The sequence below is a fragment of the Eriocheir sinensis genome, chromosome 8, assembly GCF_024679095.1.
Source record: "Eriocheir sinensis breed Jianghai 21 chromosome 8, ASM2467909v1, whole genome shotgun sequence".
Classification (NCBI taxonomy): Eukaryota; Metazoa; Arthropoda; class Malacostraca; order Decapoda; family Varunidae; genus Eriocheir; species Eriocheir sinensis.
The window spans coordinates 18,885,998-18,902,024 of NC_066516.1; the positions used below are offsets into that span (position 1 = coordinate 18,885,998).

Genomic DNA, 16,027 nt, shown 5'->3' on the forward strand with positions numbered 1-16,027 from the left:
TCAATGTTTTATAAAAATTAATATGGGAAATGATATTAGTTGTCTGCAGAAGAAGCATGCTTTTTAACATAAGTAAGCTTGCAGATTGTTCCACTCTCAATAAGAAACAGAAATTGAAAATATGATAAAGCAAGGAGTATGAATAGAATTTTTCTTTGCATGACATTACCTTACATGCTGCTAAATATATTCCTATCCTGATGTGCTTTGTTCTCTACCTTCCTTGAGTAAAAGCACTTCTCAAAATTTGTCATCATATTACAATAATGTATAGTCTAAAAGTAAATAATTCACAAGTGACTTTTTTTTTTTTTACCTCAAAAAAGCTTTCAGCAAACTGCAAAGTATAAACACCACAGTCTGAATAGTTCATCTGCTGTGGGACTCGTGGACAAGCCCCCTTCATGGTGTCTCTATTGAACAGCTTTTCCATTCCCTTCCTGACTTTGTGTTCCACTGTCAGGTAGTCTCGAAGTGTAGCAACAATCCGAGCTCTATTGGCCCCACTCAATGAGTCAAATATTAAAATACATGGTCTGAAAAGGAGAGCAATGAATCATGAAAATGAGTTTTGACAAAATGGTTGTTAACTGTGGGTTACATGTAAGAGGTAGACTGAGAAATTTAAGATAAATAAACATCAGATGGAGAATTAGTCTAGTATTTTAACCCCGAAAGGACAGGGGTGGTGGGTAAAAGAGCTCCTCTATAGATGGGCATGTTTTGACAATTTCCCAGAAATTGCTCATCTTCCAATATAAATTTCACAGCTCTGCCTAGACCTATAGCTTTAATCATACAAGCATTACACTTATCCATCCTTCCACTTCAATCTGCCTCAAACCCAAAGTCTCTAGGTAAAGTGGTATTGTCATGGTGAACACTACACACCAGTATTTTATCAGTAATGTGAATAAAAGTGGCTATATATTTGTTTTAACACATGTAATTGTATTTTGCTTCCCAAGTTTACTCAGGGGTTTTCTTTTGTTTACACATTGTACTCCTGAATATTGAATGTCATGTAACAGCATTTTCTTACCTTTCCAATAATATAGTTTTACATATTTTGGCTGATGACAAAATTGTGGAACAAACAAATACAACAACTTCCATTCACTTTCAATCCCATTTTTTTATGCACATCTTGAGGTTACCCACAAATATATGTGCAGGTCAATGAGGTTAAATGTTTCACTTTGCTTTAGGGTTCTGATGCTGTCAATGTAGGGTTATACATACATAATAGGTAAATAAATATTTAAAAAAATTACATACATAAGAAGTCAGAAATAGTAATAGTAATAATAATAATAATAATAATAATAATAATAATAATAATAATAATAATAATAATAATAATAATAATAATGACAATAATAATAATAATAATAATAATAATAATAATAATAATAATAATAATAATAATAATAATAATAATAATAATAATAATAATAATAGATAAACAAAGTCAAAGAAATATAAAATTGGTAGAACAAAAAATAATAGGAAATAAATGTTACAAAAACTCACTGCTTAATGGATGGTGGTGGAGTTGAATCTGGTTTCTCAGATTGATTTTCCTCTTCAGTATTAGATTCCTCTTCTTTGTTTTTCTTGGTAGACTGTTCCTCCTCCTCCTCCTCATCTTCCTCTAGTTCATCCTCATCTCCTTCAGCTTCATCTCTGTCACTCCATTCACCATCATCAATAATGGGAATCTGTTACAAGACAAAATTTTGAGGCTGAATAACACAAGAAATCTTCTTGCAAATCTATAAAGGGAACAAAATAAAATAGGAAAATTGTCTAATAATGACACCAGATAACTTACAACTGCTGTCATTACTACAATCATTATTTTATTGATTGAATGTAGGGGTCATTTTGCATATTAATTCACATCACTTCCATTTTATATCCACCTTATGACCAGGCAAATTTACAAGTTCCCCAGTATGAAACCCTGTCATAACATGGGGACTATAGTAGCAGCCAAGTCTGAGGTGTGCATTATCGTGCCCAGGCAACCTGCTGTCACATGGCATGTTCAATTTCGTGGATTATATTTCATACCTACGCACAGTAAACAGTCGTCAGTATCAATAATATGCCGGCAAAAATAACAAATACTGTCAATTATAGTTGATTTTGAGTAAAAAAAAAAAAAAAAAAAAAAAAAAAAAAAAAAGTTAACCCTCGGCAAAACAGACCAGCTTTTAACAGATTTCGGATTTAATGGACAAGATCAAAGGGTTGGAAATCCACGGGGACCGACTGAGAATAACTTTCGAACCAGCCGTACCTGGTAACTGCTATAGCGTCTGCTAGACATTTCTCACATCCTTCAGTTACATTAGTTCAAACAATGGTTGTCAACTTTGGTAAGAACATACCAGATTTGGTACTTTTCGTCTCAAATACATTTGATATGTCTTTTTAGCCCACATGATGAAATATTTTCCTCCTTGTGGTTCCCATTCACATGAAGAATATATTAAGCCACAAGAAAGTCTGATGTATCATTCCAGGATATAAATGTAATGGAAAATAGCAAAGTGTTTGTGAGTGTCGGTAAAGTGCTTAGAGTAATGCATTACAATATTGATGAATATTGGGGAGAATGGCAATGCTCCATGTCTTTGGTTACCATGGTGACAAGTGGCCACCCGCACACCAGAGAGGAACACATCTCACTGTTTTGCTCAGATTAACAAATTTCCACTTTACCATGAGATTTGGAGGAATGGAAATCACTCCTAAATTGGGGACTTGGTGCACATCTCATACTTGTATTATGCGTGTAACAAAATGGGCACCCCACCCCCACAGGGCCCCACTGGCTATCTGCCAGCCTCAATGCCTTGCAGTCCATCACCAAGTGTGTTGTGTGGCTGTGCAGACAACATACAATAAAAACTGTATACTTACGGTTATTAGGTTCATTGTTATTGTTATACATATTTTTAAATTTCTGACTCTTGTTACAGACTTTCGGCATCAATGGATTAAGTTTCCCCCCAATTAGTCCATAAAACCGAGGGTTTACTGTATTAGGACTCACAGAGAGCTATTTTGTTGATTTATAAAATCACTGATTATAAGTGTCAAACAGCCTGGTACTGTCTACCTCCGAGAAGAGTAGTAGGCTATAACTTAACAAAACAGCTGTCTGCAACTAAATTTTTTTAACTAAACATCAACTATAATTGACAGTACTTGTAATTGTTACCAGCATACTATTGAAACTGACAGCTCTTTCTTATGTGTAGGCTATCATATATTATCCATGAAATCAGACATGCTGTAAGATAGCAGGTTGCCAGAACATGATCATGCACACCCAAGACTTGGGCGCTGCAACTAAATCACCTGTATTTCCAAAGATGCAAAACTGATCAGTATGTTGTTGAAATTGTTAAAACTCACTTCAATCCTATTCCTGGGCCGAGCTGATCTCCGTCTCTTGGGTCTCTCAGAAGGAATAACAGGAATTGGCTGGCCGTCTGATATCCGTACAGGACTCTCCAAGCCCGGAAAGCATATGATTGCAAGGAACCAATGGGCACTGAAATGGGTAAAGTAATTAATGAAAGTTACTCAATTATCTGACTTCTGAACTTCCTCTAATCATTTCTTATTTTGGTAACTGAGTTAGCACCTGCTTCATTTCCAGCACAACTTATATCACCCATGAGAATACTCCTCCATGCACTCAAAAAAATCCCCATCAAGGTCTAAAGCTGGCATCATACCCTCACACCATGTCCTCTATAAATTGTACAATCAAACCCAGCAGCATTCTGCAAACTGCTTCTAATGCCACTATATCTCTTGTGCACACCACAGGTCCCAAGTACTGCACAGTACTGATTTATTACCAACACCTTTTCTGCAAAGTGCACATGGTCACATATCTTTAGTTGAGAAGGTACCATTTCCTGCTCTCAAAATTATCACTGATGTCTACAACTCTTTAATGACATTCTTTCTTTCCATTTCCTAAGCATTTCCACAGCTTCTTCCATAGTCTCTGCTACTAAGGGCTGTTTTACAAGCTGAATCCAAGAAGTTTCGGGTCCATACAGATTTCAGTTTAGAGACAAATCGATTCTGAGAAGTTTCGGGTCCCTGCAGAGTTCAGGATGAATAACATTGTAGGGACCCAAAACTTCTTGGATTCTACTTGTAATGTGGTCCCAAAACCAATCTCTGTAGGGACCCGAAACTTCTCAGATTCAACTTGTAATATGCCCCTAACACCAAGTCAGATATAAACATGTCCATGGGAGTGCTACTCTAAAACCATGAGTCAGAGTCTCAGAAGCATTAATAAAAAGTAAAATGTAAAGGTGGGTGTATATGCTATAGCTGTGTGTGGCTGCTGCTCATCTCCGATCCGTTGGCCCTTTGAACCTATGGTAGGAAGAACCCCAGGACACAGGCTAATGTGAAATTCAGGATTGCCAGTTTACCTTTCCCAGGTTTCCCCAGGTACCCTTTTACTGACCAGCCCGAAAGGGAGGGTGAACAGCTGGGTGAGCTGCACGACAACTGCTCAGGCCAGGATTCAAACCCGAGCCCACGGATTGGTAGCCAGTCATGCTGACTACTAGACCACGGAGGTGTAAAGGGAACAACAAATCCCTAATGTACACCCACATTTACAGAAAATATTTCATTACACATGGTTTTCACCTCATCTGAAAGGTAGTACCATCTCCTAGTCATAACTACTCTTGTCCACCTTTCCTTGACCCCCAGTCTTCTCACTGCCCACCTGATTACGTCTCTCTTTCCAGCTACCTATTTGTCCTGCATCTCTCTAACAATAATGAATATAACATAGTGGTTCCTCAGCATGGCATGAAGCCATACTGCATCTTGTCTATGCATGCCTGTCCCTCATGAAACACTTTAATATTCTCTCTATTAACTCATGAGACTCTGAGAGCTTATATCCCTTTAGTTAATGCTTTCCAGAGCAACCCCTTCACCCTTGTATACATGCACCATTACACTCTTCAGCCAATCATCAGGAGACACACACTCATATATAACAGCTTTAATCAAATCTGTAACTAGTAGTTTAATTCTTATCTTTGATACTTTCATTGCCCCTGCAACCAACCCAGCAACCCCTACAGCTTTGTCAGATTCCATTTTCCCAACACCATTTCATTATATCTTCCTCTTTTTAGTATAAAGTTACTAAGAAAAAATTGAAACAACTTAAAAAAAATGAATACTTATAACTTACTGTTCATTAATTGGAATAATTATGAAATCTTTGGAAAATATATCAACATTTTTGGTCCAAGACTTGACTCTGGCATGTCTCTTTTCTGCTGCAGACAGCTTAGGGTCATCTTCAGGAGTGTTCAGCCTTCTTTTCTTGGGTTTGGATGTTAGTCGCTTGTAGAAAAATGTTGAAAACACATGAGTGTGCTGCCGATGTATTTCTGAAAGCTTGCTTTGTAGGAGCCACCTGTTGATACAAACAAACCATAGATTATTCAATGAGATATAATGTAATCTCTCCAAACGTGTCTGATAACTAAAATGTGGTTCTTAAAATGCACTCTATAATGAGAGGAAATGTTGCTGAAAATTTGGTATAAGAAAGCATGTATGATTTGCCACTCAACTAAGTAGTGCCTGAACTACCCATTACATGTATCATTTTAAAATAAGTTATGCTCTACTATACGGGATATGTATATTAAGTACTAATAAAAAGATGGTTATCTATTGGAGTCAGAATCACAACTGATGTCATGGAACTGAAATCTAAGTACAAAGTTAAAGCAGGGTATGAATGCATCAATCCAAGCTACAAAAATCTGTTTTAGTTGGATCATAAAATGTAAGACAAAAGTATTTCAATAAGTTCAACAGACTAACACAAGTAATGTTGAAGAATTTGAAAAAAAAGGGGGAGGGATAGGAGCTGCAGTAATGGGTACATGTCAAATAAATTCAGGTTAAAGGAGAAAGGCAAGAATTATTCTAAAAATAGGGTGGTTAATGAAAGGAACAAATCCATTACAAGAGTAGTTACTAAAATACAATTAAAAGTTCCAAATTAAAGCTTGATATATAAAGATAGGGATGGGATGGTATAACAGCAGAAGATAAGGAATGAGATCGTATAACTGCATTAGTGCTGAAATATGGGAGAGATGTAATTGGAGAGTGAACGTTGTGGTCCTTGTGGATGTGGTAATCAAGCATGGAAGCAGGATGAGGTGCCAAATGATAGACAAAAAGCCATGACTGTGCCATTGTACAAAGGAAAAGGGAGTAGAGATGGAGATGGGATGGAGAAAGTAATTAAAGCATGTATGATTTTTTTTATGAAAGTGGATTGTGGAGGGGTTCAGTGGATGAAGCATAGTGCTCTGAGATGGTCTAGACATGGGATGAAAATGAATAAAAGATGACTTTGTGACAAGAGTATATGAGGGCAGGATTGAGGGAGGGGAAGTAATATGGACTAGCAGTAAAATGGATCAATAGAGTGGACAAGTATTAGAGAAGGAGTTGATATGCAAGGGATTGAGTGTGCTGAGAGGGAGTGCCAGAATAAAGAAACCTGAGATGATTCTGCCTCCTTGAGGGAAAGTTCCTGTGATGGAACAAGGCATTGAGATATAGTGATATTTAGGAGGAGAAAGAAATGTCAAGATGGAATGGAAAAAGTAATGATGATGTATGAGTTTTGGTATGAGTGTAACAGCAAGAGGAGTGGATTATGGAGTGGTTTAGGTGAAGAATGAGATGGTCTGGACACATATGAATGAATTAGGATTAGCATGTAAAGACAGTGAGTGAGTGCAAGATTGAGGGGAATGGTGTCAGGGGGAAACAACCAAAAACTAATTAACAATGATTGAGAATAAGAGAGAAAGTTGGCAGGCAAGGGACTGAATATGCAGAGAGGGAATGCCAGAACAGGGAATACTGGAGGCATCTCCATCCCCTTGGGTAAAGTTCCCGTGAAGGGGCAGGACATGGAGAAATAGATTAATAGATAAAAGGCTGATGGTAAACTAGTAACCAGGAGCTGTCATGTACAGGCCATCTGGATTCTTGCAGCCTCTTTATATGCTTGCGTAAGATCCTTGCAGATGACATGTACATAATTAGTAGGAAGATAAATAAATAAAAGGAGGAATTATACAAAACACGTAGTAGTTGGTGGTTTCATATCCATGTCTGTCTAAAAAAATATTGTTTGTGTGTACCACTATCTGTGGACCTTATCATTTGCTAATTAATTAATCTCTGAAAAGAACAAATGGTAATTATTAGTCATACATTTTCAATTACTCAAATAATATTTTTTTAGATAGACATGGAAATGAAACCACCAACTACTATGCATTTTGTATAATTCCTCCTTTTATTTTGTTGACAAAAATAATTAGGTATGTAACAAAGGCAATGGCCACTTTTACCCCATGTGGCTACTTTTGCCCCTTCAGATGGTACATAAATTGCTCATCATCCATATTCTGAGATAAAGTCCATGAAACATGATACAGTTTTATCCACTACTAACTTTAGGTAAAAGTCGAGTATAACATCATTCAAGAACTGTTCTTCCTCCAGGCAGCAATAGTCTTCAGTTGATATGGAAATTCCTCCTTTTTGTGGTGGGGGGGGATATATCAATCTGGAATATTAGTTGTATGGTAATAATAACATAGCAACACCTATAGTATATAATGCAGTTTATGAGTAAGGATGATTACGTTTGAATAGATGTTATGTTGATTTTTTAAATTTTAAATCTAATTTACCAGACACAAGAAAAAATTCAATAGTATGATGGGATGATGAAGGAGTAAAACTTTACTTACAGTTTTGACTCAGGGGCAGCTGGAGCAACTGCAGGTTTCTTGATTAGAGGCTGGACCTAGTAGGAAAATAGTGCAGTCAGAATTTGTAGCAACTACAAAGACCATTTCTCCCAGTTAACAAGAACAGAGTTTTCCCAGTCAACAAGAATAGAGTTTAGACAATGTCAGTGAAGTATATATATATATATATATATATATATATATATATATATATATATATATATATATATATATATATATATATATATATATATATATATATATATATATATATATATATATATATATATATATATATATATATATATATATATATATATATATATATATATATATATATATATATATATATATATATATATATATATATATATATATATATATATATATATATATATATATATATATATATATATATATATATATATATATATATATATATATATATATATATATATATATATATATATATATATATATATATATATATATATATATATATATATACTTAAAAACTGTGCTTCTGTGCCGACACCCTGCCTGGTCAAACTCTTTTGTCTCTGCCTATCAACATCTATCTTTCCTACCTGTATCATTCCTGTATCGTCTCCGCCAGTTCTTCTCCCCAGCCCAGTTGCTATCCATATACAGGGGCCTTGTCCGCCCTCGTATGGAGTATGCATCTCACGTGTGGGGGGGCTCCACTCACACAGCTCTTCTGGACAGAGTGGAGTCAAGGCTCTTCGTCTCATCAGCTCTCCTCCTCCTACTGATAGCCTTCTACCTCTTAAATTCTGCCGTGATGTTGCCTCTCTATCTTCTATCGATATTTCCACACTGACTGTTCTTCTGAACTTGCTAACTGCATGCCTCCCCGCCTCCCGCGGCCCCGCTGCACACAACTTTCTACTCATGCTCATCCCTACACTGTCCAAACCCCTTATGCAAGAGTTAACCAGCATCTTCACTCTTTCATCCCTCACACTGGTAAACTCTGGAACAATCTTCCTTCATCTGTATTTCCTCCTGCCTACGACTTGAACTCTTTCAAGAGGAGGGTATCAGGACACCTCTCCTCCCGAAATTGATCTTTCTTTCGGCCACCTCTTTTAATTCTTTTTGGGGAGCAGCGAGTAGCCCTTGAGCTGCCTCCTTTGTTGTAAAAAAAAAATATATATATGTATATATATATATATATATATATATATATATATATATATATAAATATATATATATATATATATATATAGATAGATAGATAGATAGATAGATATAGATATAGATAGATAGATAGATAGATAGATAGATAGATAGATAGATAGATATAGATAGATATAGATAGATATAGATAGATAGATAGATAGATAGATAGATGGTGCCTCTATTAACACTTAACTGTGCCACAACGGGCTGGGGTCAACCATCAGGCCACACCAAGGGAGCCTACTGGCGCCACAGGCAAGAAGGCTGCCTCTCTATCTTTGACAGCACGAGAACAAGCGTGATTAAACCAAGGCTTTTTAACATGAGGAATAGAGAAAGTATGTGGAAAGTGTGCCTCCATTTCAGAGACAATCACCTCTGTGATGTACTGGGCACACACAGAGGGGTCTCTCTCTTGGAAGCAGTAATCATTCCAAGGGAAATCAGAAAAGTACATCCTCAGGTCGTCCCACCGAGCTGAAGCAAAATGCCTCTTCGGTGGGTCCAGAGGTTGTACAGAAGTGATAGAACAGAATACAGATATAAGGTTGTGATCGGAGGAGCCCAACAGAGAGAACAGTTTGACAGAGTAGGATACATGTACCAATGGAGACGCATCGACCTATAGAGACGCACTTCAAACAAAAAAACTTACACACACTGTGGATGAAGAGATGGATGCATATATATATATATATATATATATATATATATATATATATATATATATATATATATATATATATATATATATATATATATATATATATATATATATATATATAATTACCTTAGCTGATGCTCTTAGAAGAATCTCATTGGCTTCTTTATGATCTAGTTCCTCCATTATATTAACGTGCTCAGTTGATGTAGAAGACCCGGGGGCACCACTATTGCTGGACAAATTTGCATGACCAAACACTTCCTTGACAAGGTTCTTGTTCTCTTCTGATAATTTATCAGGTAGGATGGTGATGCGTTTCTGTGATTCATCTAAAATAAACAATGGGAATAATTTCAGAAGTGCACACAAATATGCTTTATCATGAGTATTTAAGCCATTCAATTCAGAAACACTTGATGAAAGACTTCTACATACCATGGCTACAAGGATCAAAATAGTATCCATTTTTGTCTGTCATACTGAGCAGTCTTCTTATGGTTGCAGCTACTGAAGGTTTGACATAAATGAAGAATACTGGCAAAGACCTTCCAAAGTGGACCAAAATCTTCAACACGCCTTTGATTGGAATGTCAAATGCTATTGACTCTGCAGATTCTGAAAAAAATATATTGAATATTTAATAGTGAAGTCTAATTTATCTCTTACTTTTCCTTCTATGCTACTGTACTTTCTACAAAGTAATTTCAGCTGTAAATTCAGAAAACATAATATTTACGACTGATAGCTCAGTCAGTGTTTTGCTCTTACCATCAGTAATGGGAGGAACTTCAATGCGTAGACCCTGAGGAACAATGAGCACCCTCTCTTTCGGCATGACCTTGTAAGAACCAATCCGAAGACTACGACATTGAAGAGAGGTGTACTGCCCCTTCAATGTGCCATCATTCAGGCTCTGTATGTCTGGTATGCCCCCACCTAAAGAGAAAAAAATAACATCTGAGGAAATCTAAATCAGGCATTATCATTGTCTTCATAAACAAATCTCCCTTAAGTAAAGCAGTAAGTCTAGAGCTCAGAAGTAGTAAACTGAGCATGCGTCAATCACTTACTACTCTAACGAAATGAGACTGGAACAGTAGTTCCAACACAAGTGGGCAGTTTCTTTTCTTTTTTTTTTTTTTTACGTTTTTACCTATGGCACTGGTAGGCTTTCTTGGGGGGGGGGGGCCTGATGGCCAGCCCCAGCCCATCATGGCGCAGGCAAGTGTTTACAGTGGCGTCGTCTTGTTTGGCTCATGATGCTCCCAGGAGCTCATTATTGACCCTCTCTTTTAGAGAGAATCTAGAGTCCGGGTTGATAGGTGGTCTTCTGGACAGCATGTGGATAGTCTTAGGCCACTTAGTAGTGACTGAAAAATCCCAGCTTGTGGCACTGGGCAGGACATGAACCTGTGTCCACCTGGATGGACGCGGTACCGTCATGCTATCCACTCAGCCACCATACAGCATATGGCATGTGGCATGAAGCCATATGCCACAGCTGTTATCTTGGGTCAAAATATAGGTATATAATGAAACACCTTTAGAGATAATTCAGCTTGAATTTTCTTCACATCTATCATGATCTGTACAAATCAAAGTTCATAAGTAGCTGTTATGTGCTTACAACTACATATTCAACTTCAACATGTTGAAGTGGCAGTATCGTAACCAATGAGGTTGGAGGTGTCATTGGGTAAAGCAAAGACAGTGGATTGTTGGGAACTAGAAGCAACTCGCTGGACTACCACAGACACACCTGTGAAGTGGATCAATTGGGTGAGTGAGTATTGGGGTGAGAGAGTTGGAAGTAGCAGGATTGAGTGTGCTGAGAGGGAGTGCCAGAACAAGACAAGATGGAGACAATTCTGTCGCGGCCATCCCCTGGAGGGTTCCTTTGAGGGAGTAGGGCATCAGGGATATAGATAGATAGATAATCGTGGATACATCATGGATCCCAATATTCCAAACCACTAATCCTCCCTTATCTTTACCATTGAACATGTAAATATATTTTCCTATTGCTTTTGATGAGTAACACTCATTTCAAGAAAAATGTTGTTGACTCACTGCTACTTACGAGTGATCATGCAATGTGTTGAATGATAGTGAAGTGAGTTACTGGTGTTTGCTGTGTGACTGGTGTGAGAAAAGAAGCAGCATTACATTCAGTGACTACTGTAAATATAGCAATGGTGCATTTGGCATGAACATAAATATACTCACCTGTTATAGCACCAGTGTCGTCATTTTCAGAATCCTCAAAGTTTTCCATGTCAGCAGTAATGATGGGTTCTTTATGGTTGACAGGTTCTGAATGGCTGGCGTAGCCCCCAGACCTAGGAGAGCCAGATGCACCACCTGACCCCGGACCCCCTGAACCTCCACCAGGTTTTTCCTCATCTTCATCAGATGACAGAGTTAGGATGACTGAAAAATTCCACGAATGTAAAATCATATCCTGCAAAATTACCATTTGCACATTACATTTCCTGCAATGTATGTTTGAAACAATCTAAGTTGTGATAGGTATAATGTTCCTGCACCTTAAGGGACAGTAAAATTCTATGACTTTTCATGACAGAACTATGAAAATCCATGACCTAGTCCTAGTTCATGAAATACAACTCAACCCCTTTCCTCCCTTCCCATCTCCCTGTCTGATCATAACTAAGCTTAACTCACTGTCCGCTATTTTCTTCCTTTGAATTTACTTTTTTTATGTTTTATTACTGTTTTCTACTGTAAATTGTTATCCTCATATTCTTATGCTGCCATTATGTTTACCTATTCATACTGTATATACTCTCTTCTTAAATCTCTCAAATGCCTCCAAACTGTTATTAATATTTTCATTGTCTTACAACTCTAATCTACCCATCAACATTCCAGTGCCTGGTACTACCAGTACTGGTACCAACACCAAATGTGTGCATACTGGTGTCACAAAATATTTCTGAAGGCCACCAAGAGCCTCTGACACTGATCAATATGGCCTGCACATTGAGTTTTTACAATTCCTTTTCTAGGTTTATAGAAGCAGAAGTTAAAATCAAGTACAATAAGAGGAGAATTGGATGAAAACAGTTGTATCTATGGTGAGATGACAGGATTACTATACACTACACTCAGCCACCAAGAAAGATGTCACCACCATTATCTTAGTACACACTGCATTGCATTGCAATAACACAAGGTACTGAGGCTTGTGGTGTGTTGGCATGTTACAATGGTTGCCTTCCTGCTTTCTCATCAGTACCAGCACCAGTACTGGTACTCCTGGTTCCACTATCTTCAAGGTCTGGTCCTACAGTAGTAAAATTAAAGGTTTCTGGCCAGCATTACCCTATATATTTTAGTTTACAGTGATTAGAGGTATCATCCAATGACCCAGAAATCTACTAACATAAATAAGCATGGGACTGCTGCTGTTTGGATTGATAAACTTTAGGTGTTCAGAGGTAATAATGATGACACAATATTGGTGGATGAATTGGAGCATGTAGTCATGGTGCTGCAATGATGACACATGAAACACTCACCAGGTTCCTCTGGAGCCTTCCCCTTTCCTCGCCCTTTTCCTTTGGCTTTATTATTTGGTGGGTTCATCGTCTTTTTCTCAGGTCTTCTGTTCCCTCCACCTGTCTTTCCATAAAAGTCCTGAAACAAAGGTTGTGTGCTAAATTCCTTTCTACCTTTAAATAAATGAATAACAAATGAAACCTTCCCTTACTTTTATCCCTGAAAACAACAATATGTACTTCACCATGAGAATCTCCACTTTGTAGTCAGAATGCAGGGTATTCAAACTGTTAAATTACCCATGGAGTTCCACACTAATACAATAGCCCAAATTGCCCAACATGATGGCAGCTTAGAATCTCGTAAGTTGGGTATGCTATAACGAATAGATGTTACTACAAATTATGCAATTACGAATGGTTATTATTGATAAAATTAAGATGCTACAGGACACATAAAGGAAAATCAGCAGCAAGTCAAATTGGAGCCCTTGATGTGTCAAAATTGTGTTCTCAAAGGTTTGTGAGGTTCTGGGAAGACAAAATGCTAAGGGAAAGCAGGACAAGGGGACATTAACATGAACTGAGGAAACAAAAGTAGAAAGTATATAAAGAAAGATGGCTTCCCCAATGGAATCATTGATGCTAGAATAGTCTAGCTACAGAAATCATTAGAGCTATGAAAATTCTTGAATTCAAAGAAATGTTGGACAAAAGCAGATATGGAGACTTCATAAGTTTAGCTCAAATCCTGTACACTTCAACTAGGTAATTACACATACACAATCAAGAGTCCAGAACATGATCAGACCATACTGTATGAAAATGAATGATACACACACACACGCATTTAAAAAAGACATCATATTCTTCAGGAGTTTTGATATTCTGAGCATTTCTTCACACACCAAGCTGAAACCACACCATCTCACCTGGAGGCAGGTATATAAAAAAAAAAAATAAATAAATAAATAAATAAATAAATAAATAAATAAATAAAAATACTGTTGAAAACTAATTGCATGTACTGTGATTCAGTAAAAGCATGTCAAGCACTGATAAATTACCTGCTTTGGAATGTGAGGTGACACAGCAATTCCCTTGCTGGTCATGGTCACAGTGTCACAAGTGATGGCCTTGGGACCTGCTGTGGTGGTGGGAGGCTCAGGGCGGGGTTGCATAGGTAGTTTATGATTACACCTTTGGCATCGAAATAGATCCTCACTCATTATACCACAGTTGGTACACAGAGATACATGACCAGCAATATATCTTGGTTTATCAGCCTGCAAACAAGAATAAAATTAAAATTACTATCTCCAAATTATTGTCATGTCAGGGTGAGATGGAGAATATCATGAGGAGATATATGAATACTTTAGTATTTAATAAGACCTCAAGCTCTGTAAAAAGATAGAATGCCTCAATATTCAATTACATGACTTCAATCTGTGACCCAACAAAAATCCAGACTAAAGTGCCTTCATAAGAATGTGCCCCAGTGGAATATTTTGCAGAATGATAAAGAAACAAAAAGATTTAACATATGCTTCAAAGGTCTTCAAATTAATTTAGAAAGCTATTGTAAGTAAACAGCTTTTGTAAGGATGTAACTGAAGCAGAGTATTTACTCATTATACTTACAGAACTTTTTTCTGTTAGTTCAGACGATACTGATGAGTGAACTACATGTTCTTGCAGTGGTGGAGAGGTGGAGGATGAATTTATGGAAGATACATTATTAGAAGAAATACTCTTGGAGGAAGACAAAGTGGGAGGTGTTGATGTCTGCATGTTGGTTCCAGACACTGAGGGTTGTGCAGGGCCGTCTTGGTGCTTAACAGTTATGACTGCATTGTTGTCTGATGTAGAAGCAGCAAAATGGGTGCTCCTCCTGAAGGAAAAGGACAGAATATACTGATAATGTTTGTTAAAACATTGTATTTTTTACAACTCATAAATATATACTGCTCAAATCCATATATTCCTCTTAATTGTCATTCAAATATCTTCAAACTGTCTGTTTTCTAATCCACAATGCTTGCTTCCTGTCCCTCCACCTTATGCTCAGTATTTTTCTCTCCATTCCTCTCTGTGCAGGTCTAAGCTTTCTCTCTAAATATTTTGAAATGTGCTAGGTTTCTAAACAGTGTATTAGGACTGGCAGGATACATTCCTCTTCAGGAAAAGTGACAGATTACTATTCATGACATTACTTCACTCCATGCCAATCCTATTCTTTCTGATTTCTTTACTGTGGTCTGAGTTTGCACTAACTATTTACCCAAGGTATTTGTATTCATCTATTCTCTCAAGTGTTATATTTTCAATCATTATTTGTTGCCCTGCCAACTGATTAGCAATCATTCTTTGTTTTCTTCATAATCAACTTTAGGCTTGTTTTCAAACTCTCTCTGTGAAATTCCTCAATCATTTTCTGCAAGATTTTCCGAGACTCACTTGATAAGACTATGTCATCTGCAAATCTAATGTTGTTAAGGAATTCACCAATTTTCTTGATTCCCTCTTATTACACTCTAATTGGATCACATTGAAGAGGACCTTTGGTACTTGGCATTTTTTCATTTTTTGTGGAGTTTGTTGCCCTGCTGTTTCTCAATATATCTTCCAACACCTTTATGTACGATTCATCCACACACTGCCTCCTATCTATCTATCTATCTATATCTCCGATGCCCTGCTCCCTTGCGGGAACTTCCCTCCAGGGAGTGGCCGCAGCAGAAGTGTCTCCAACTCTTCTTGTTCTGACACTC

The 16,027-nt window shown here is 37.1% G+C and overlaps 1 protein-coding gene across 5 annotated transcripts in view; it reads right to left on the reverse strand.

Annotated features, from left to right (window-relative positions):
* LOC126995631 (uncharacterized) overlaps nt 1-16,027 on the reverse strand; it is a 36,462-nt gene that overhangs the window by 3,670 nt on the left and 16,765 nt on the right. For all 5 annotated transcript variants that reach the window (XM_050855362.1, XM_050855361.1, XM_050855359.1 and 2 more), the window contains 13 exons: nt 14,898-15,147; nt 14,321-14,539; nt 13,275-13,392; nt 11,959-12,162; nt 10,501-10,668; nt 10,168-10,347; nt 9,859-10,061; nt 7,866-7,921; nt 7,565-7,678; nt 5,261-5,488; nt 3,430-3,568; nt 1,534-1,721; nt 317-536 (listed from right to left, as the gene is read on the reverse strand). In XM_050855362.1, coding sequence (XP_050711319.1) covers nt 317-536; nt 1,534-1,721; nt 3,430-3,568; nt 5,261-5,488; nt 7,565-7,678; nt 7,866-7,921; nt 9,859-10,061; nt 10,168-10,347; nt 10,501-10,668; nt 11,959-12,162; nt 13,275-13,392; nt 14,321-14,539; nt 14,898-15,147 — 2,287 coding nt within the window. The remainder of the gene's footprint in view (nt 1-316; nt 537-1,533; nt 1,722-3,429; nt 3,569-5,260; nt 5,489-7,564; nt 7,679-7,865; nt 7,922-9,858; nt 10,062-10,167; nt 10,348-10,500; nt 10,669-11,958; nt 12,163-13,274; nt 13,393-14,320; nt 14,540-14,897; nt 15,148-16,027) is intronic.